General features: G+C 47.7%; 1 protein-coding gene across 1 annotated transcript in view; it reads left to right on the forward strand.

Annotated features, from left to right (window-relative positions):
- Positions 1-4965: 4965 nt before the first annotated feature.
- The window catches only part of ADAMTS18 (ADAM metallopeptidase with thrombospondin type 1 motif 18), a 112083-nt gene continuing 93831 nt past the window's right edge, over positions 4966-23217 (forward strand). Inside the window, exons 1-3 of the mRNA XM_040982335.1 lie at positions 4966-5055; positions 5157-5235; positions 7984-8300. Coding sequence (XP_040838269.1) covers positions 4966-5055; positions 5157-5235; positions 7984-8300 — 486 coding nt within the window. The remainder of the gene's footprint in view (positions 5056-5156; positions 5236-7983; positions 8301-23217) is intronic.

A 23217-nucleotide genomic window follows, 5' to 3' on the forward strand; every position in this document is an offset into this window, starting at 1 on the left:
CTCTTATGTTTAAGGTCACACAGCAGAAGTTCTAGGATGATTTTCACCAACAGTGACAGAAACCCAAGCAGACTAACCAAAAGTGGAGGGGGAAAGAGGATTGGAAAGAGATTTCTTGGCTATACCCATAGCGACTTCAAGGATCCACAGAATGTTCAGGAATGAAGAACTCAAACGGAAACCAGGGCAGTTCCCGCACGTCTTTCCACTCTTCGGTGGATGTTGGCTGCCGGCAACTTCAGCTTTAATGCCACAATGCATTGGCACAGTGAAAGATGTTCTCAGATCATTTGTTGAGTTTTTATCACATTTCTTGGACTCATCATTTTTGTCAAAATGCAATTGACTCATACCTTTCATTCAATGCAAAAAGAAACAATTGGAAACCCATGCACAGTATTTTCATGATACAAGTTTTCCTGTGCACTTCTTAAAGACCTCTCTTACTTGACTTAACCTTAAGTAAGAAATGAGACAAAGCTACGAGTCTTTAAACCCTACCGATTACAAATTCAGGCTAGTGTCCAAGTGGAAGTGCAAAGTAGAGTGGGCCACCACGACTGGCTTGTTAGATGTTTAGTTAAACCAGAAATGCTGACTTACTTAGTGACACCCAGAGATGTGGACTTCCAGCCATGCTCCAGGTGATTTTGATAAGCAGTTCTCAATCCCGGTGGCCCCAGGTCCAAGGCTTAGGCAAAGCTGGTGTCTGAACCTGCGCAGGACAGGGGCATTCACAGTGGTGGTGAAGGAAGAAAGAATATCTTACAAATACAAGTTATTTGTCTTTCTGGGTAGTCTGATATTTTCCAGAACTTTTTGCAAAGTATATATTCCACTCTTCCACTGTGCAGAGAGCTCAAAACTTGGCCTTGAGCTCATTTGTGGAAATAAATAGTCTAGTTTTAATACTACCTCTTCGGCCTCTGGCAAACAAGCTACTTGTAATAGCAGGGCTTGGGAAAGGACTAAAAATAGAACAGGGGAAGCCAGCACATGCAGTGGAGGAAAGCAGAGCTGCAGAGAGAAAACCTTACCTTCTAGAAAACTGAGACGTGCACAGGTTCTAGGGTAAGGAGTCCCCAGAGATCCAAAAACAGGTGTTGACTCCTGACTACTGGCTGTTCAGCTAAGTCCTGCTTCCTGTGTGGTTGCAAGTAAACATTCATTTAAAAGCCGAGCATATGTCACTTGGGTGAATAGCATCCTTGATTTTGTAAGATACACTTATATTGCTGGATGAATTTTTTTCTGAAGCCAGAAAACATTGGGACCTGCAACTCTGTCACCTTCCCCTTCCTCCCTGTCCCCCTGTGTGCATTCTGACAACTTTGATGACTCTGTCTCATTTCCGAGACACTGGCCAGAAAGACTACTTCCCTTTGAGATTTTTGGTTATGTAAAGCCATCTCCATCTCTTTATCTATCCTTTTGGCTACAGTGTAGGGAATAAATTCAATCCTGTGTTCTGTATCTGTTTTGCTCTTCTAGGTTTGGATGAATGACCTGGGATTTGAAAATACTTCCTATCAGAAACATGCAGACATTTGCTCAATAAAATCTGACAAACCATGTGACAGTGCTTGGAGAAGGTGGAGGATGAAAAGCTGTATGCCTTCCCTCAGCTTGGGAAGGACAGCAGAATGCTCCGAGCGGCCATGGCACAGTCAGCTGAGGGAGTGAGGTTTCGCCCTGTGTGGGAAATGGCTGTTTGCCTCTTTGTGGATCAGGGGCAGAGGAAAAGGGGACTAAATAACAGGCTTGTCATTCCTTGATCTCATCGGGGGAGTTAAGTATAGGAAGCCATACTATTTTGACAAAACAAACAAACAAAAACAAAAAAAACTAAGCTTGTATCAGCAGAAAAGAAAGGAAAAATAGTACTTAGAATTTGATCAGTGAACCAGAAGCTGAAAATGTGGTGCTGGTAAGGGAGGTGGAGGGCTAAGGGTGAAACTGCACGTTCTCCTTCCCCACATTTTCCCACCACCCACCCTCTCCCTCCCAACATCCTAAGTGCCTGCTGTGTGCCAAGTTCTCTGCGAGACTGGACAGAATGCAACACATCACCCCCACCCCCTCACCACCACACTGGTTCAGCATCAACATTAGGCAGTCATGAAAGAGTATCTGGCTTATGGTTTCGAAATCAGCCAAGACTTCCCTTTCTAAGTAACTTAGAAGGCAGGTGCTTGCTGCTTTCCAGGGTACTCCACTGCTGGGCTATGTGCTCCTGACTCTCTGTCACCATCTAGAGACAATTTGTACATATTGCAGGTCCAGATCTTGAGGAAATGGAACCTAGGACATCACCCCAGAAATTGTGGCCTTCTGTGTCACAGTCCAGCAGGAGCGAACAAGCCCTGCCACCTGCACATGAATGGATCTGGAAGCTTTGATTCCTGTAGCCACAGCTGCATCATATAAGAACTGATTCTTGGTTTCTGAACCACCATGGTGGACCAGGATCTACAGAGGGTGAAGCTTTACTGGGATGTGGGAGGAGAGCTGGACAATCAGGAGGAATGAACCACCTGTCTCAGATGCACAAGGAGCCTCCGATCCCCCAGGGGCAGGCACTCAACAATGTGTGCAGTCAAATGAGGACTCGTGTACAGAGGAGAAAAGTCACACAGCGGGACTGGGATGCAGACTGTTCATCTAGGCTCTTAACGGGGGCCACTTTTGTCCTTCTCACCCCCAAACATCAGGAAATCTTCAGTTGCCACAATTGTGGAGTGACCACTGTCTTCAAGTGACATAGGATGCATGAAGTCATAGAAAAATGGTACTACGTGCCCTTGCAGTTGAAGGCCACTTGTAAAAGGCTGGGAAATGACATGAATCCTGGGGATATTCTTTTGATGCATTAAGTGGCTTCCTATTTTACAGATTTTAAAACAGATTCCACAGGAGCTGAAAAACCTTGCTCAAGGGAACCCAACTCTGAGTTTCTCACTGGGAGACCATGCCCCATCATCCCTCCACACTACCCATATGGCTCTGTAGCACCTGCCACGCTCTTCTGCTTTCCAGCCTACTGTTCACCTCGTCCTCACCACACTTGACAAAACAGGCTGTGTGTTGAGCTCTCAGTCAAGGCTGGGCTTGGCTCTGGTTGGAACCATCCCGGCACCCCTCCTCCTGGGACTACGCGGGTCAGTGCGTCTTCCTTCACTGCCACCACTGCGTCCCAGACCTTCCTGCTTCACGTGTCCCACAGCGGCCCTTCATGAACATTCCAGACCATGTGCATCCTGATGCATGCTGTGCTTACACAGGAGTACAAACACCTTCGTGTGAACCTGATGGTTTCCTGTGGATTTCAGCCTGGTCTACAAGAAACCGTGGTCTAACACCTACTGTTGCTGCTGCCTCAACTCGTCCATCCTAGCACACACTTCCCTTTTCTCAAGATCTTGGTTTATGCTATGCTCTCTTCCCCATTTTTTCTCCCAAAGATTGATTTATTTGTAAAGCAGAACGACAGAGATCCATCTTCCACCTGCAGGTTCAGGTGGGTCAGTGTCAAATCAGGATCTAGGTCTGTCCCAAGTGAGAGGCAGGGACCTAACCACCATCTTCCGCCATCTTCTGGCCCTGTTCTGCTGCTTCTCCAGGTGCGTGAGCCCCAAGCTGGGCGGGAGGTGGAGCAGCCAGGACTCCAGCTGGTGTTCACAGAGGTGTTGCTGGTCTCACAGGCAGCTGCTTAACCTCCCCCACAGCACCCTCTCTTACCAGTGACCCACTCTCTTTGGCATTGTCTAAGAACTTTCCGAGATGCCTTCCATAGGTCATACACACTCATCAATACCTCCAACTTAGAAGCCCACGTTTCTCCTTGGACCCCTCTGTGGCCATGTGGGTTCTATCACTATTGTTGCAAACTTGTAGGGATCAAACACCCTAAGTAGGAGGTGACTAATGCAGCTGGCTCACAAATTGCACATGATGGCTAGGATTCTTTTTGGAGTGTCTGGGGCTAGGGAAGAAAACCTTAGGAAAAGAGAGAGAGAGAAAAGAAAGATCCAGGACAGGATAGGCCAGGTTCACAATGATGACCTAGCCAGGCCAGATTTGCCCTTTACTGCTCCATTCCCGATAGCGAGGTTATCTTGAGCGATTTTAAACCTCAATTTCCTTACCGAAGAGTTCAATCATTCCCCTGTCCTAAGGATTCCGGCCTCGAGGCTGATGTGAAAAGAAAGGGGACAGCTCCTGGCGCTTAGGGGTGTTGAGAAATGCGAATGTCTCCTCTCTGGCCAGGCTTGTAAGAGGGAAACCCTGCAAAAGAAGCAGGGCCGCATACCTGTAGCCTCCCCGCCTCTCAGCTCATCTCCCGGGAGCTGAAATTGCGTTTTCCAAGCCTGACCCAGGGCGCACTCCTCCCCCTCGGAGCCGCCGGCCCCTCCCTCCCCTTCACGCCCACCCGGCCTCCCCGCCCCCTTCGCCCCCTCCCTAGGAGCCCGAGCCCGGAATCCCACGCCCTTGCACCAGCCCGGGGGCTCGGACGAGCCCGGGAGCCGCTGGTCGCCAATCACGGCGCGGTGGAGAGGCGGGCGCTCGGCTCGGGCGCGCTGGGGAGCCAGCTGGCGCTGCTCTCCCCGGAGCCTCAGACGATCCGACCGACACACACAGACGCACAGACTGGCGGGCGGGCGGGCAGGCACCGACAGAGTCTCCCAGCCCTTTGCGCTCCAGCCCCGGCCCGCCGAGTCCCCCCGCAGCCCCTGCGGAGCTGCCTAGCTGCAGTGCCCGAAACCAGCGCCGGCAGAAGGGAGGGCGCGCGGGCGGCCCGTGGAACCGAGGTCCCGGGGCGCCCGCCGTGCCATGTGAACCGCGGCGGCTCTCACCTGGCGCCGCACCTGGGGCACTGTGCTCCAGGGCGGCGGGGAGAATGCGCGCGGCTCGTGCGCTCCGCCCGCCGCGACCGGCCACCCGCAGCCGCTGCGCCCGCACCTGACCATGGAGTGCACCCTCCTGCTCGCGTGCGCCTTGGCTGCCGCGGGTTCCGGTCCGCCGTGGGGCCCGGCAGGACTGGGGCGCTTAGCCAAGGCAGGTGCCGCTGGGGGCCGCGCCGAGAGCGGGTGGCAGGAGCTCACTCAGCGCCAACCCCACCGCGCCCCTCACGCGCGATGTCACTTTTTCTCTTGCAGGCGCTCCAGCTGTGCTGCGTCTGCTGTGCGTGGGTCGCCGCAGCCTTAGCCAGTGACAGTGGCGGCGGATTAAACGACGGTTCGTATTTGGCCTCCATCCCTAAGAGCTTCCGTGAGCAGCCTCTTTAGCCTGCCCTTCCCCTCCCCCTAAAAGAGAACAGAGAGAAAAGCACCCCCTCCCCCAACCTGGCAGGTGTGTGCGGGGCTGGAACTGCTGCGTGCTTGAAGGGGTCGGGCACGTGTGGCAAAGACTGAGCTTAGCAGCGCAATCAGTGCCTCGGGCTGTCAGTCAGGTAAATGAGTAAATTCCTCGCCTGCTTCCCAGCTTGCTGAGCAAAAGTAACCTCACCTGGGATAAGAAATGAGGGTCTTGGCTGCAGGATTAGCAACCAGGAGGCACCTGACAATGCCCTTCCGCCCTGCGGCGGAAGTCCACGGAAACCAGTTCTTGGAGTGGGAGGGAATGCGAACCTCTTCCTGTCTGCGCCCGCCTTTCCTTGCCTTCTCTTGCTGCCCTCCTATCGTGGATGTCCAAAGGCGGCTTTTGAGAGACAAAGACCTTGGGCAGTCTTCGACTGCCTTCCCAGGCCACAAGCAGGGAGCTGGATGGGAAGTGGAGCTCCCGGAATTAGAACCTGCGCCCATATGGGATCCTGGCGCGTTCAAGGTGAGGATTTTACCTGCTAGGCCAAGGCGTCGGGCTCGAGAGACAAAGGCAGGTATCTGTGGGCCTCTTGAGTCCTTTATCCCTGCTGAGATGCCCCAGCCACAGACTGGGATAGCTGTCCTTGATTACTTTCCCAGGGTGCTAGGGGAGTCACCGGTGTCTGACCCAGGGTCTCCAGCAGAACCTTGCTGCCTAGCCTGGATCCCTGGAGGCCTTGGAATTTCAACTTTGCTAGCTTTCCAGGAACCAAGGGGTCTTTTGGGAGATCTGGGGGTGGGGTGGGGGTGGAGTCACAGAGGACTGCCAGGGAATCGTTCAATGTGGGACCAGAGTCCCAGAAGTCAGCTTGTGGGAGAGCACTGTGTTGGCCAGAAAGGCTGCAGTTTCTGAAAGCACCCCTTGACTCCTTGGGATCTGAGGGCTGGAGTCCATCTGGCCTGGCCACCCTGTCTCCAACCTGCTGCCTTGAGCCAGTGCACTCTGGCTGAAGGACCAGCAGCCTACCTATTCTCAAAGTAATAAACTAGTAGCAGGTGTCTGCGTGGTAGAGGCTGTGTCCGCGGATTCATGGCAGGTGGCCTGAGAAAGTGCCCACACTCCTTCCCAAATAAGAGTGGGGAAGGGGGGAGTTTCAGGTGACTTGGGACAGAGGAACAAAGCAAGATAGCACGGAGACTGTGCTTAGGTGATGATGCCAAGGATGGCGTTCGAACTCTGTTATGGTTGTCGGAGGGAGGAGGTGGGTTTCCTCTAAGAAAAACCTGCGTTTAATCAAGAGCTGCACGCCTGTAAGGCAACATGTTGGCGATTTCTAGAAGTGCTGCTTAGGTTTTCAAGATTCAGAAAATGGGAGAGTTTTTTTCCCCCCCTCTGATTTGAAACATAGGGATGTTGATGACAACGTGGTTCTAGTAGAACCAGGAGAGGTAGGAGGCAACGGAGCTTAGAATGAGGCAGAGCTGGCTCGGATGCAGGAGCCCGCAGGTGAAATCGTGACCCTGGGATGTTTGCTCCCCACGTGAGCCAGCTTGGCAAATTGCGCAGTAATCCCTGCTGGTTGCAGGCTTCTGTCCCGGCCTTAGCTGTTCGTGGCGGGGAGGTGGACTGCAAGCCCTCTGCTTTGCTGGAGGATCCCAATGAGTGATGTGCTCTGCTTAAGTTATTCGAACTCTTTTCAATTACTTTCTAAATTAGTTTCCCATGATGTGACTCTAAGAACTAGAACGTCCATGTGCAAAGGGGCATATTACAATCCATGCGCAGGGGTGTTGCGCCTCGGTTACAATAGCGTGTGAAAGCAAATCCTGGGCTGCTTGGGCCTTGCGCGCAGAAAATTTCTTTTTCTACCCCTTTGCTCGAGAACAGGCAGCAATTAGTGCTGCTCCGGGGAGCTCCACTGAAGGTATTTTTAAGCATGCTTCTCCAGGTGTCCCCCGATCGGACACTCCCCCTGCCAACATGCCTGAGCAATTCCAGACCTCAGACTTCAGGAGGGTTCTGACGCTTTGGGAGGCATTCTTTCTGCCTGCAGTTTCTTGTATGCCTCCAGTTAAGAGGGACTGCTGCTGCCGAATGCCCTTGGTGAAGCCCTAAAGGTGATGCAAGTGCGGGCGGTTTTATTATCACGCACAAAGGTGCTGGAAATCAAAAGCTACTGCAGCTGGTTCCTTATCTGTGCAATCATGTGGCGTTACTGCACTCTGGCAGTTAACACGTAACCTCTGCCAGAGAGATGTATTCCCAATTCAGTTTAAACGTGATGCTCATGGACCTCCTGGAATAAAATAGTCCCATTTATTTTGTGTGTGTATGTGCAGTTTGATATTCCTTTTGCTTCAAAAAAATTCAGGTGAGATCCATTGATGGCACTACGGTGACTAGATACAATCACTTTCAAGTTGTGACTTTTTCCTTCTGCCGTATGGACATTGATCAAAAGTGTGCTGGGTTTTTGGTTCCTGGAGGAGGTAGTGTGGTAGTGCCAATTGCAGTCCACAGGGCCCGGTCCTGGTCAGTTGCTCCAAGTTCTCTGGGAGTTGGGTGCAGGGCAGGAGGAGAGAGCCCCATGAGCTGCATCTTGCTATTCTGCCAACCTGTTGCGAGGTGGCCGCCTGGCATGAGACGCTCTGGGCACTGACAGCTAAACTTTTCCCCTGGCAGGTTACGTCTTTGTCACGCCAGTGGAAGTGGACTCAGGCGGGTCATATATTTCTCACGACATCTTGCACAGCGGCAGGAGGAAGCGATCGGCACAGAGTGCCGGGAGCTCCCTGCACTACCGATTTTCAGCATTTGGACAGGAACTACACTTGGAACTTCGGCCCTCGACGATTTTGAGCAGTCACTTCATCGTCCAGGTACTTGGCAAAGATGGTGCTTCGGAGACCCAGGAGGGCATGGTGCAGCCGTGTTTCTATCAGGGACTCATCAGAAATGACAGGTCCTCCTTGGTGGCAGTGTCTACGTGTGCCGGCTTGGTGAGTACACCCCGGGCCAAATGCAAGTCTCCATTGCATGTTTGGTGTAACTTGAATGAACAGATGTCTGCAGTAATCAGCTCCGCATACTCACACTGTCAGCTTTGATACTTCTAATATTCGCAATTGAATTAATCTAATCTCCTTGAAAAAGAAAATATAATAGAACTTTAATTACCATTTAGAGCTTTCTTTTGATGTTTAATGGTCTGGGCCTTTTCATTCTCTGAGTTTGAGACGATCCCCAAGGAAATTAACGTGATGAATGCCATTCGCTTTGTCAAGTCTTGGGAGACCAGGCTTTCTATAAATCTAACAAGCTGCATGCGTCTTCGTGGCTTTGAAATGGGAAAACTGTATTTCAGCGCAGGACAGCCCAGCTTTTCCTCAACCCGAGCCTTTTGTTTTCTTTTAAGCAGCTGGTGGGGGTGTTCTGTTCACGTGAGATGCTCTCGGAGAGTGTGGTGTGTTTGTAGTTGGGTGCTGGCAGGATTCTGTGTCGCACCCTGAGAGGCAGAACACTGAAAAGCATTTGAGACAAGCTTTACTTGCTCTTAGTGTAATCTGTGGTGTACCAGGCCAAGGGTATCCATGTGAATGATACTCACGCTTCAGTCTAATGCCAACACACAAGGCGTAGCCAGATGACTGTGCTCTACATAGAGTCAACAAGTACCTTGAACTGACAGCAGAGTGTGTGTGTGTGTGTGTGGGGGGGAGCGACACATGGCCATCACAGTCTGGCCCCGGCAGAAAGAGGAAGCTGTGAGAAAGCTTGCTCGAGGTTGTTATCAGAAGCTGGCACCTGAAGGAAAGCAGGTGGGCGGTGACTCAGGGATGGAGGATGCCCGTGTTCTTTGCCAGCTGAAGCTTTTTGTGACCTTTGCTTTTCCAGCATCCCTCGTCAAAGCATAGCCTGAAATTTAGCTCCAAATTGTCATGACAGCCACAGTCACAGTATCTTTGGGTCCATTTGCAGAATAAAAAACAAAGGCTGAACAATCCCCAGCTCAGCTGGAACCATTTCTATGATGCATGTGGCTCATGAATGACCTGTGTATTACAATGTGGTTGTAGTGCCCTTAGACATGTGTGTGCATGCTCGTGCAGCCTGGTTCTTTGCTGTGGTAACTCTCCTGAATTCCTTGACTTCCGTCTCTTCCGTCATCCTTGAGTCTTCAGGAATTATCCTACCATGTCGTTGTGACTTAAGCTCAGTGGTTGAAAACAGACTTCCCAGCTTATCATTCCCACACCAGCCCTGACTCATAGAACCTTAGGCAAGTTATGTAACTTGCACATGCCTTGGTTTCTTCAACTGTATAATGGGAATAATGAGAGTTGCTTCCCTGGGGCCATGGCGGGTTAATGGAAGGGAGTGCAGTGGTTCCTGGCAAGGAAGACCTACTTCCCCGTGAAGCTCAGCCTCCCTGCATTGAGTCTCTGGGAATTCACTCCCGGCAAGTGATGGACACTCAGATTATGTGACTCATCTCTCATTTTCTCCTAAGAAAGAGACGCACTCTTGCAGAGGGAACAAAGGATCACTCAAGCTGTGACACAAGGATAGCTTAAAGTTCTCCAGCATTGTGATGGGGCCGAAGCCGTAGTTTATGACAGGCTAAGCATATAATCAGCATTTGTAGCCACAGATCCTGCACTCAACCACCTGCAAATCCAAGTATTTTTTTTAAAGATTTATTTATTTTTATTGCAAAGTCAGATTTACAGAGAGGAGGAGAGATAGAAAGATCTTCCATCTGCTGATTCACTCCCTAAGTGGCCGCAACAGCCACAGCTGAGCAGTCCAAAGGCAGGAGCCAAGAGCTTCTTCCAGGTCTCCCACATGGATGCAGGGGCCCATCTCCATTGCTTTCCCAGGCACAGGAATAGGGAGGTGGATTGCAAGTGGAATAGCCAGGATTTAGAATGGGGTCTGTATGGGATGCTGGCAGCAACTTTACCTGCTCTGCCACAGTGCTAGCCCTAAATAATACAGTGATGTACCTCTTGACTTAATCTATATTGTTAGATATTAACTGATATGGAAATGATTTAATACATACAGAAGGATATGTATACATCGCAAGCAAATGTCGTATTGTATGTAAGGAACTTGAGTTTCCAGTGATTTTAGTATTTGTCAGGGGCTTCTGAAACCAGTCCCACTAAGGTACTAATGGGTGACCAGATGCAGAAACATGGGACAACCCTGAGTACAGCCTCCTGTGTTTTCGCATAATTCACATCCACCTCCACCAGCAGGTCAGGGAAAATTTAGTTCACATCCCGGAAGGCTGCTCCCTTTGTCCCCCCTCCCCAGCACCGCCCTCTAGAGGGAACCACAGGAATTATTTGCCAACACAGTTTGATATTGCCAGTTAGAAAAGTTTACCTAAGTAGGATCATAAGGTATTCGTTATAGAAGTAAAAAGCATAAGATATTTCTCTGGAGTTTCTATCTAGTTGTTGAATGAATCTCTGCTTCGGGTGGGAGGCTGTTTTTAAAAAAGAAAATTATGTATATATATGTGTGTACATATACAATTATACATATAAAATCATATATGAATTGCTACACGTTTTCACATCTGGTTTTTGGTGAACTGTCAGGCAGCTCTCTGTGGGTACCACCTGTTGAGCTTTAGTAGGTTTCTCGAGTCTGTCAGAGTGCTTGTACTAACTTACACTGAGCAGTCCTTTCTGAGCATTCCAGGCATGCTACTTCCTCCTTGACACTGGGGACGGCTCCTAGGCATTCTGACCAGTGAGGGATGGTGTGAAGTGGTACCCTGTGGTGGGTTTTGTTGGCACTGGTGTGATGATCAGGGATGCCAAGTACCTTGTCTTAGGTTTGTTGACTTGGCATGCCCTTTCTGGTGCTCTCGTATCACAGATGGTTCATATAAACAGGAAATGGTATGAACACATCGTGGGGTTTATCCCGTTCTCCGTGAAGAATAGCAGTTGTGAGCGGTGACACTTGGCACCTTAACATCTTTGACATTCTGCGAATCTCTAACGACACACCTGTTCTCCAATGCGAAACTCTCAGGTAGACCTAGTGAATCCTGTGAGATCGTGCGGAATGCTGAGTGAACGCAACACTTCACCAGGAGACTGAAGAGGAGACGGAGCAGAAGGGACTCAGTCAGGAGAGTTTATTTTTCTAGTTACTCATCAACATTGCTCAGCTGCTTTGGCCAAGCAGGGGGTTCCAAAGTTGTCTCAAGTTAATTAGCAACTACCATAATAAATTCAGAATAGTGGCTGGTTCAAGAGTTCAGGAGCGAGCTAAGTCCCTAACATGCTTGCTGGCCGAATTCGTCTGAGTTCCGTGCCAGAGGAGAGGGGGAAGACACGTCTCCTTCCATGAACACAGACGGACATGAAATAATGAGACCAGAAGAGAAACTTCATCTAGGTCTCTAAGTCAGGGTTTCTCTAAAAATGAGGCAGAATCCCTAGTCTCTAGATTGCGTTAGCTGGGAATAGCCAGCTCCTGGAGTGCGTGCAGTGTATATTAGGAAAGTGGCTACGTCATTTTTAAAGGCCTTGGCAAAGTACCAGTAGTAGAGCTGACCATCTTTCCAACTATAGGGAAATCCCAAAAGTGTGAAAAGGTGGCAGGGCTACTTAGCACAGAGGGCTTGTCTGCTTGTACATGCCTGCGGCACGCATGCATGCAGCCATAATCCACCTAGGATTTCTCTGGCAGGGAATTTCCCTTAATAATTCAGAGTTAGCTATGCTTGAAATGCATCCCAACCCTCCCTTCAGCCGACAAGCCCCGCTTTATTTTGTTGAATCGGTTGTTACTTGCTCACAATAATTGACAGAGCAAGAGCTGCAAATTATCCTCAGTGAATCCTGCCTGTCCTCTCCATTTGGGGGCACATTTTTCAAATGTTGGATGCTGTTGCCTAGGTCACCCAGGAAGTGGTACAACTGCGCAAGTGCACCTGGTCATATTGTACTTCTGCAAAGGTGTTTGGGTTGGCTGCTGTGCTTCGTGGAATCCTGAGACTACAGATTAGTCTAGTAGAACCCCTGTCTGCCCTTTGTGTCCTTTAAACTATCCTCCCTCCTCTGACCGTGACTGTGGGGAGAGGATCCTTGAATCCAGCATGCCCCTGCTATTGAAGCTTATGATTTTTAGGAATTTCACCCTGTCTTCCATAATTTTCTGTGTTCTTTTTTTCTACTTTTTTTTTCCTATTCTGCCTGGCAGGAGTTTTTTTTTTTTTTTCAAGTTTTATGATGTATTGTTTATCTGTTTGAAAGGTAGAGTAATGTAGAAGATGAGACAGATGTTCTATCCATGGACTCATTCCTCAAATATCCCCAGGAGTCAGGGATAGCCAGAGCTGGAACCAGGAGTACAAAATTCCATCCAGATCCTATCTAGGGCTGCCATGGACTCCAGTACTCAGACTGCCAACTGCTGCCTCACGGGCACATGAACAAGACATTGGGTTTGCACAGGCAGGACTTGATGCCAAACACTACTGCAAGGGCCGTGGGCATTCGCAAGCGGCAACTTAATGTGCTGTGCTGTGCTGTGCTGTAACCCCTTTTTAAAAAAATTGCTTATTTGAAAGACCCACAGAGAGCAAGAAACAGAGTTTCCATGTGTCATTTTACTTCCCAAATGCCCAAAGTCACTAAGGCTGGGCCAGGCACTCCATCCAGGCCTCCCACGTGGATGGATGGCAAAGGCCCAAATGCTTAAGCCATCACCTGCTGCCTTGCAGGGTAAGCATTATCCAGAAGCTGGAATGCAAAGCACAGCCAGGACTTGGCAGGTGGGCACTCCGATGTGGGTCTGGGCTTCCTAAGCAGCATCTTAGCTGCTGTACCATGTGCCTGCTCACTTCACGTTGTTGCAGTGGTGTCTGTACCCTCCCTCCTGTATTCTCCCATCTAGGAGACTTTTCTGCTCCGGAGTGCCCCACTTCAGTGGCCCCTTGTAGTCAGGGCACTGATTACAAAGCAGCAGCAGCAGCTTCAGCCTCACTGGAGGTGCTGAGAGAGTGGATTTCTTTATCCACAACACAAACTCAGAAAGTCAGACTCAGAAACGCGTGTGTTTAATTTCCCAAAATGATTCTGATGTCTACTGACACTTGAGAATCACTTTATGGCAGTGCTTGCATTTTTGGAATTTACTCGAAGGATACATGGACTTGTTTCCCAGTAACTGTTGACCAGCCTCTGTGTGGCAGGCACTGTGCAGGACACAGCAGATGCTGCTGTACACGAGATGGGTGCTAAAACCAGGTCCCAGAGCTTCCGAGCTGGAGAAGGTGGGGCGCTTGGCTCAGAGCTGAAATTGGCTGCTGTTGCGTGCATCAAACTGCGAATCAGCTCTGGAACCAGATGCTCGTAGGTATGGTTTTAGAAATGGGGGTGCTGGTGAAACTGGTGCCCAAATGTGATCTCAGAGATTTCAAAGGCACATGGACATGGGAGAAGTCTTCCGAAAATGTGTGCCATGAGAAAACTTAGCATGGATCTCAGCTTGTCTTGTGCTAAGCTTGAAAGAAATGCCTTACAATGTTTGTTGATTCCAGAAGCAATGTAGAGGCCGGGTGAGGGGAGAGGGAATGAGAGCAAAGGCTTTCCTCTCCGTGGTTCACTCCCCAAAAGCCTGCAGTGAAACCAACAGCTGGACACGGAGTCCAGATTTCCCATGGGAATGCCAGAAACCCGGCTATTAGGAGTCATTACCACTGCCTCCCGAGGTCTGCCATTAACAGGAAGCTGGAGGGAGGAGCCAGACCTCACACTGTGGAACTCCAGGATGGCATTCCAGGCAGCCTCTGAACTGCTGTGCCAAGCACCCAGCCCATTCTCCCTCTTTGTAAAGCAAACATCTTTCAGCATCTTCTACCAGGGCTCTGTGGTTCACCATAAGGGGCAAATCCTAGGTCTCAGATGATGTGACCTTTGTTGGTACCCAGCATGACTGACAACCATGCATTCCAGTTCAAAACACACCTCTTGCTTCGGAAACTCTAAGCCAAATTGCATTCTTCATGTGAAGACCCTGAGTGCAAAGACTTGCAAGAGCTGTCACTTCGCTTGTAATTCTGCCCAGCTCTGTAATTCAGGGGTACCTACACTGAGTGAAGCCCAGCTGGAGGGAGCAGTAAACTATTCTGATGCCTGGCAGGCTCTTCTGGCCTGTGTCCACCCAGCTCAGAGGTGCATCAGAAGCTCTTGGTGAAATATATCTCAGGATCAAGGTCTCCCCCGAGCATTTCCTACAGGCTCCATTCTAGCAGCACCATCCAATTTTGTCATTTGGTTTTTCTGCATTTCCTCTTTCTTTGTCTCCGACAGTTAAGCCACAAGTGGCATTTCTCCCCCATGGTTGGCTGCCCTAATGTCCCCATTGTGTCTTTCTTTTGAGGTGGCCTTTTTAGAGTGCAACTGCAGGGACCCATTCTCCCAGGAGCCCAGGTCCCTAGAAGGAACCTTGGAAGCAATTGGGTTTCAATAGGCGGCAGGGATGCTTTGATCTCTCTTTTTCAAAAGTATTTTATGACTCAGAAAGCTCAGTCACATTGAGTGGCCTGTTGCTGGTCACTGCCTGCCAAGGAGTCTTTAGAAAGCTGATTTCCATTCATAAAAGGGCTGAAGTTAAATGACCTTCGTCTCTGGGCAAGGAGAAGGAAACTCGCTGTGCTGCTTTGGAGGGTCGTGTTAGCCAGCAGGGTTTGTTGAGTTACATCTACCCCCTTGGAACTTTTCGGTCACTTGAGAGGATCATGCGAAATTAAGGATTAAACAGGGTTGTATTTACATGTTTTTGATACAAGCTGACCCAAATCAGAGATGTTTTCTTAGGCTATTGCCCAATTCATCGAGGTACAAAGACTTTTTTTTGGCTTCTTTCCTTCAGTTGTCTTCAGACATAATTAGGGAAATTATTCACTTATAGCAACACTTTTAGCAAAACACCAGGCCAAACTCTTTATTAAAAAGGAAAAAGCAGCCAAGGGTCTTGCCAAAGTGTTGGACCCCATGGTGACTATGGGCAGCTCGAATTGTCTTTCAGGGGAGATGGAGAGGCCCTCCCTTCGGATGCCCCCAGCATCACTCTCCACCTCCACACCCCTGTGTCCCTGCCTTACTGTCTGTCCTCACTTGTAAAGTGGACGTGGCATTTCTCTTACAGGCTTGTGAAGGCTTAGGCTCCTTTCTTAGCTTGGCAGTTAGTAGGAGGTTTATTCGTGGTGGTTCTCCCATCTTGAAGCTTGTGAGCCTGTGGAGAACACTTTGACAGTCATCCTGATGGGACTGTGTGGGGGTTTTTGATTGGGGGGAAGGAAGTAATCCCCATTTGACCAACTTTGAAGAAATGAAGTGAGAGAACATGAAAGAATTACAAAATCAGCTATGATTTGGGTTAATTTGCCTATGAAAACATGGTATAGCGTTGGGCACATACTTTTGGCATGATCTTAGTAAATTAACTCCTCTCTATGCTCAATTTCCTTCTTGATAAGATGAATGTAATGACAGTAGCTTCCATGTGAGGCCTGTGGATACTTAGTTGAAAGAAAAATATTGCACAGGTTGAAGATGGCTCTTGGCACGTCGGAAGTTGTCATGATAATTGTGTTCACGGTCACAGTAGCCCAGCCTAGCAAATAGCAGTTTTCAGAATTCACTAATGCTAATCCTTACGCACCCAGACAGGAACAAGTTTTAACCCAGATAACATCATCACTAATGCTGATTGAGCACTTAGGGTTGTTACAGTAGGGGGCCCCGGAGCAGGTCTTTTAACTAGCCATCTGTCCCACCTCAACCTTGCTGGGCTCTGTTGTCTGTGCTGATTGACTTCCTGCTTCCTGCTGACATGCACTGGATGAGGCAGCAGGGGATGGCTCATGGGCTTAGGTTTCTGTCATCTCCACGGGAGACTTGGAGTATGTTCTTAGCTCTGGCTTTGGCCCCAGCTGGGGAATGTTCCGTGGGGAACATTCAGGGAGTGAACCAGCAGATGGGTACTTGTGCACTTACCTGCATTGTCTCTGCCTCTCAAAAACTTAAAAAATCTGGAGATACTCAGCTTCAGATTTATCGTGTTTAAATGCCAGATGGCACGTGGATATTTAAGGTTCAAAGTAGCTCTTTTTGTAGTGTTTGTTGGGAAAAAAAAAGAAGAGCTAAGCACTTAGGACGCCTGATCTCTGAAAGTCCAGTGTGGATCCCAGCAGCATCTAGGTGTGTAGTCAGGGGCAGAAGAGCTGGACGAATGGCCTCATTGAGAAGAATGATCCCCATGGGAAGCAGCACTGGGCCAGTCTGGCATGCGTGTGACGCCTCCCACCTTGCGAGTGTGACGTGCCTGTACATGCTAGCGTTACCCAGGATATATCCTATCACAGTCACTGTTTCATTGATTGTGTTGAGTGAGTCAAGTGACTGGGCTTATCCATGTTACATTCTTGTTTTTCATAACCCTAAGACAGTGGCTTAGAAGAGTTCCCTTCTGCAGAACATAAGATTTGGTCAAACTGCATGGTTTCCCACCAACAGCAATAAACAGTTGGAGAGAAAGCTGTACTGATTAATTCCTGAAGGCCATATATAAACAGACCTAATGATAACGGTGCACATTAAGATTTCCATAACCAAAAATATTTGCCTAGACTTCATACACATTTCTGTCCACAAACCCAGGAGTTCCTCTCCAGCCACATCAAGTGATTGTGCCGAAAGCTGGTTCCCACGGTTTTTCTATCCAATTACAGGGAAGAATACACTAAATACCATAATACGAGTCTGGTGAGAGTGTTCTGTCTGGACCACATGTGCACCTCTCCTGAAGGGAGGCCTTTGATGTAGCTTGGGATTTTATTCTCGGCTGAATTCCTTTGATTACTTATTCATTACACTGAGCTTTGGAATATTTCATCTGCCCTTATTACAACAGCGAGTCAAGGGGGCACACTTTCCAACATAAATTATAAATCACACAGTGCACATCGTGGCTTTTTCACTAGAAGTCAGCCCCGTGCTCACCCTGATTTGAAATACAGTCTTTAAGAGGGATTGAACTAAGCTGGTAAAAGGAGATTATTTCTGCTGATTTACCAAATATGGAGCTCCCCAACAGCCTGAGTTTCCGTGGTTGTGGGTTCATTCATCCTGTGATTTTTTTGTTTGTTTGTTTGTTTGCAGTTCCCTCTCTCACAGCCCCATTTTATTTCCAGGAGGCAAATGAAGTGTTACCCCAACTTAATTTCTCTGTAGGTAATTCAGAAACAAATTCATTAACAAATGACATTGGATCAGTGAGTCTAGGCTGGCTTTACGTAGACTGGAGAGATGATAGAAAATATTGCTGAAATATGTGGTTACTCTTAAATAAGCTAATGGATAGTGGTTCCCATTTATGTTCCGCAGTCAGCATTTCCCAGTGAAATGCGTGGAAGTGGAACAAATTCCATTGCTGTAAAACATTTCCTGTGTGTGTGAAATAAAAGCCGATCTGTGTCTCACGTTACATATTCTGTTATTTGTGACTTAGAAGCAAGTCTAGAACAGTGATTCATAGTACAGGCAGCTTTTAAAGAAATGTCGCCGGTGTGTAGACTCCGGTTCCACCCAGATCAGGGAAAGCACGGTGTCTGAGGATGGGGCCAGGGCACATCTATTCTCCCAAGACTGTCCTGATTCTAATTGACAGTAGAATTTAAGAAACCCTGGTCCAGGTGTATGTCAGGGGTAGCAGAGATGTCATCATCTTAGAAATAAATGCCTTGTGCGTTGGTTTCAGATAAGCAAGATGGGAGGTCCACTGCCTGGGCTTTAAGAAGCTCAGTCCCTTCCAATTTCTGGTGACGTGATCTTTGGAGAAATTATCCTTTTGGAAGACCTTTTATTCTGAAATAATTTTAGACTCAGAAAAAGATAAAAACAAATGACGTGGAGAATTCCCATATATTCTTTACCCAGTTTTTGAGAAATTGCCAAATTATCTGAGAGTAGATATTCTCCTTGTCTGTAGAGGATTTAAAAAAAAAAACCACCTCAAGGGGCCGCTGTTATAATTTAATGAGATAATGTATAAAAAATGTGAAAGGCAGAAATCCAGGCCGTCCCTCAGGATTCCTGCGTTCCTGTGCACGAGCCGTTGTGCAGTCAGCAGCTAGTCTAGCGCCTGCTGGGAAGGGCTGTCGTAGCAGTTGTTACAGCTCCAAATCAGCTGACTTGGAGATTACTCTCAGATATTCTGGATTTATCACATGACACCTTTCTGGTTTTGTTTTTGTTTTTTTTTTGTTTTTTTGTAGGTCTGGAGGTCTGAGAAAGGTGGGAGACGGGAGAAGTCAGGAGATCAGAGTGAGAGAGACTGAACTTGGAGGAGATTCTCCCTCGTGGACTGTGGGCCCAGTAGGGGCCACGCCACAAGGGAATGTGGGCAGAATTGGGCTGAATGGCCTGTCACTGAGAGCCAGCAAGGAGATGGGCCTCTGTCCTGCAGCCGGAAGCAAGTGAATTCTGAGAGCAGCCGTAATGAGCTAGGATTCTTTCCCAGAGCTTCCTGGGAGGGGTGCAGCCCAGCTGGCTTCCTGACTTGGGCCTTAGGGAACCCTGAGGTAGAATCTAGCCACAGCTGGGAGTTCATAGTTGGGTATTTTTAAGCTGTAAAGTGTGCTCTCATTTATTAAGCAGTAAGAGAATAAATGCACAAAATAAATATAGGGATGACTCTGTAGCAGCTATATACTACATGACCTATTTCCATTTCCAGGTTGATGATAAACTTAACCATCTGGTCAACCACTTGTCCTGCCTGAGGCAGGTAGGGCAGTGTGTCCCAGGAAAAGTCTGTTGGTAGTCACTATTTAAAATTCCTTAGCAAGTTGTATTATTTAGCATAGAAATTCCCAGAGCATTATTGGGATGGAGATTTTTTCCTTGTGGGTCTGATTGTAGGATGGATGTCAAGCAGTATTCCTGGCTTCCACCTTTACATAACAGTGGAACCCTCAGTTGTATCAACCAAAAATATTTCCAGAGAGCCCGGTGTCTCCTGGAGGGCTGGCACCCATTGACCTTACAGTCCCCAAATGGCTTTTAAATAAGAGAAATAAGAGGCATGTCATTTGGATGTCATTTGGGCAGTGTTCTGGCATGGTAGGAAAAATTACCACCTGCAATGTTTGCGTTCTGTACGGACACTGATTCCTGCCCCATCTGTTCCACTTCTGAATCAACTCCTTTTTAGTGACCTGGGAAAAGCAGCAGAAGTTCTTGGTACCCTACTACCCATGTGGGAGACCTGAATGAGGTTGTTGGCTTCAGCGTGGCTCAGGCTAGGCCATTGCTGTCATCTAGGGAGTGAACCAGCAGCTGGAAGATACTCTCTTCCTTTGTAAATCAGCTTTTAAATACATAAATCTTTAAGAAAAATGGTTGCCGAGTGTTACACCTGCCTTCAAGGCACTCTGCTGCTGAGACTGTGTAAATGGTACCTGGGAGCTGGGGAGGTACTGAGTGGCAGCTGAAAAATCATCTGGGATTGTTTTAAAAGATATATATTTGCTTTCACATTTCACAGCGTGCCAACTCAGACTACTGAAACAAGCTGGGTCTCTAAAGAAAGATACATTTATACTAAAACGTAGTCTTACCTTCTTAGGAGGAATGAGGCTTAATCATATAGTTGTATAGTAGTAATGTGGATGCGCTTCCTGGATTTATGCTTAACTCCAGATCAAAGGGAGGTGTCTTTTGGCTTCCCTGGACCAATATGAATGGGGGCCTAGGGCGCCTCTGGGAGTGAAATGAGGAATCTGTGTTTTGTCATGTTTGTGCTTGCCTGGAAGTCTTACATAGGTATATCTCATTTTCTTTCTATTGCATGAGGTTAAATCATTTTTATACTTCTTATAAAATAGCCACAGTTTCAAGAGGCCAAGAGTTCTCCTCTGTGGAATGTTAGACATGGAACCTGATCTGATCTTCTCAATAGATTCAACAACTGACCCATCTCTGGTGTCCCTTCCTGTAATTAGACCATCAACAAACAGTGATCTGTTCATTGGTGTTAATATAATAAGCAGCTTCTTCTAAATCCTCCAGTCTCCTTATAAATAAGCCAACAAGTCAGTCACTTTAGGGTTTTTAATCTTGGTGTTAATGTGTACTCTATTCTTGCTTTCCACTATCCAATCCACCCATTCACTCAGCAACTATTCTTCCAACCCCAAATATTTAATTCCAAACTAATATTAATATTGCGGTATACTATGGGATGGAAAAAAGATGCCGTTCCTAAGTCTTAGGACATCCCAATGTAAGGGTGGGGACTAATGGTGTCAGTAAGGACAGGACAACAGAATGAGTATCAGGGTTAAGGTGTATTTAAAGTCCTGTGAGAGCACAAATAAGTCAGTGATGGGAGTATTTTATTGTATTGGGCAAGTGATGTAAGTGGTGACATTTGCCCTCACTAGACAGCAGATGCTATTATGCATATAAGGCCATGTAAATTTCATGACCTGTTTAGAGGTCAGTTCTGAGCAGCCTTCATGCCTTCCCTGACCACGATGTGGTGCCACCATTCTCGTTTCTCATCTGGATTTCCACAGCCACTTGCTACCTGACGACTGGCTTCTCATAGGTCTGCACTGTGTATTCCCCTCACAAGCCATTGTTCCGCTCTAGGTTTATCTGCCAGTTGATGGCTTCCCATTGTGAAATCCAGATTTCTTTCCATGTCCTAAAAGCTCTTGTGTGACCTGGCTCTTTCAACCTAATCCTCCACCTCTGACGTCACTGTCGACTCAACCCCCATCCCTCTGGCCTCACTGCCTCCCAGGGTCCCCAGCTGCCCCCACACCCGAGGTTGGCACGTTGGATGCTACATCCTTGTTTATTTCAGTTCTCAGTGCAGATGTGACCATCGCTTCCCAACACCATTGTCACTTTCATCCTGTTTGATTTGTTAATGCCATTCATCACTCATTATCTGACTGACTCATCTATTGCTTTGTACACACTGCCTTTCCCTCTATCTAATGTATGGGGTCTAGGATGCTATATGTGCTGTTCGTGGCAATATTTCAAGTGGTTAGAATGCTTTTTGGAAAATGGATACTCAGCTAATATTTGCTACATGGATGTATGTAATGCTGGTGATTTAGAAACATATCGATCTTATATTTGGAATTCAGGGTTGAGCAGAATACTTTTCATTCAGGAACAAGCGTTAGATTTAGGGGCTTAGAACCAGGTGAGGATCCATAGAACTTGTAATAAGCTGTCCATGTCTGTCTCCCTGCTCTTTGGTAAGGCGCTGCAGCTTTCCTTGGGGACGTGCAGTCCTTTGTCTCCGGGACTGGTGGGGAGCTGGAAGGGTGGAGGTGACATCTGTGAGCATAGTGAGTAGGCAGGACACCCAGTAACCTTGTGATAGGGTTAGGGAGCAGAGGGAATACAGTCAAACTCTGGTACTTCTAGCAGTAACAGGAAAAGATGTGAGGCCACGGCTGCTGGCTACTGTCTTGCCGGTGGAGAGTGGGGTCACCACAGTCTTGATGCACAGTTGTGCCTCAACTCAAAGTACATTGAGATTTCTGAGACAAATGAATCATAAACTCTCTTGTTAAACTTATTTGCTGTCATTTTGAAACAAAAAGCCAACCTATCACAGAAATGAATGATGTAGAGACACTTTACAGAGAGCTCGTGGTTTTGTTGAGAAGTTGAGTCCATTGAACACAGAGTGGCTGCCACGCAAATGCTGTGGGCAGTCTATCCGCGTGCTTCATTGTGCATCTTTGATTGGGTTCAATGCTCACATCAGAGTATTAAGCATTGTTAATATTTGTTCATGATATGGCATCTTGGATACATGACCTGTCTCATTGATTCACTGCTTCCTATGTCCGTTGTCTTATTGGTGCACAGCTCTGTGTGTTGGCCAGTGATAACTGCAGGTGTTTTTAAAGTAGTGAAATACACCACAGCCCACTGTGTGCCTGTCAAGGGGCAGGTGGAGTGGGTTGGCTTAGAGCATGACTTCACATTCCAATTGATTTCTTTGGAGGGTGATGTCAGGGGGTGGTGAAAATGTAAACCAAGAATTCCTAGGGATGAATTACGTTGCTCAGCATTCATGGGCCCCTCGTTTGAAAATGTTTATTTTAATGGATCTAGTTTAAGTGAACACTGGTGTTGCACTTTTGTGTTGGGACAACAGAGCCAGTTGTTGTTCCCCATGGAAATGATTTCCTAGCCTTGGTGGATGTGTGGAGTCCCACCTCCTCTTTGATCTGGTGCTGTGCTATCCAGTGCAAACAGAACACAGGCCAGCATATATAATTTTAAGTTTCTGGTAGCCACACTAAAAACAAAAGTAATAAGAAATGGGAGAAATGTGTATTTCATTTTATTTAATCTACTTTGTTAGAACTATTTGGTAAAGTAGTCAGTGCAATGACAGGGATACTTTTTTTCTCAAAGCAGTCTTCAAAATCCAGTGTGCATTTTAGAGTTAATGTCCAATTCAGAGCAGCCACAGTCTAGGAGACTGTAAGTGGCTGCCACATGGGACAGAGCAGATGTGATGTGTCCCACCCAGAAGTCCTCTGTCATGTGCAAGGAAAGCCAGAAGGCAAGAGAGTCCTCACTGACTGCCTAAACTGTCAAACAAGCCTTTTCAGAGGGTGCTTGGTTCTCAGTGGCACTCTCTCTCTCTCTCTCGTGTTGAAAGGTTAATATTCTGGCTTGAAGGCACTTGGTTTTTATACAGTTACATAGAAAATTACAGTTTTCATAGTGAAAACCAGATTTAAAGTAAAGATAGTGAATTAAACATTTCCCTTGCTAATACAGGAAAGATTTTTTTTTTAATTCAGCGTTTATGGGCAGAATTTCTTTTAGTCAA

The sequence above is a fragment of the Ochotona curzoniae genome, unplaced genomic scaffold (genome assembly GCF_017591425.1).
Source record: "Ochotona curzoniae isolate NIBS_2020 unplaced genomic scaffold, NIBS_Ocur_1.0 contig_3622, whole genome shotgun sequence".
In the NCBI taxonomy this organism is placed as follows: domain Eukaryota; kingdom Metazoa; phylum Chordata; class Mammalia; order Lagomorpha; family Ochotonidae; genus Ochotona; species Ochotona curzoniae.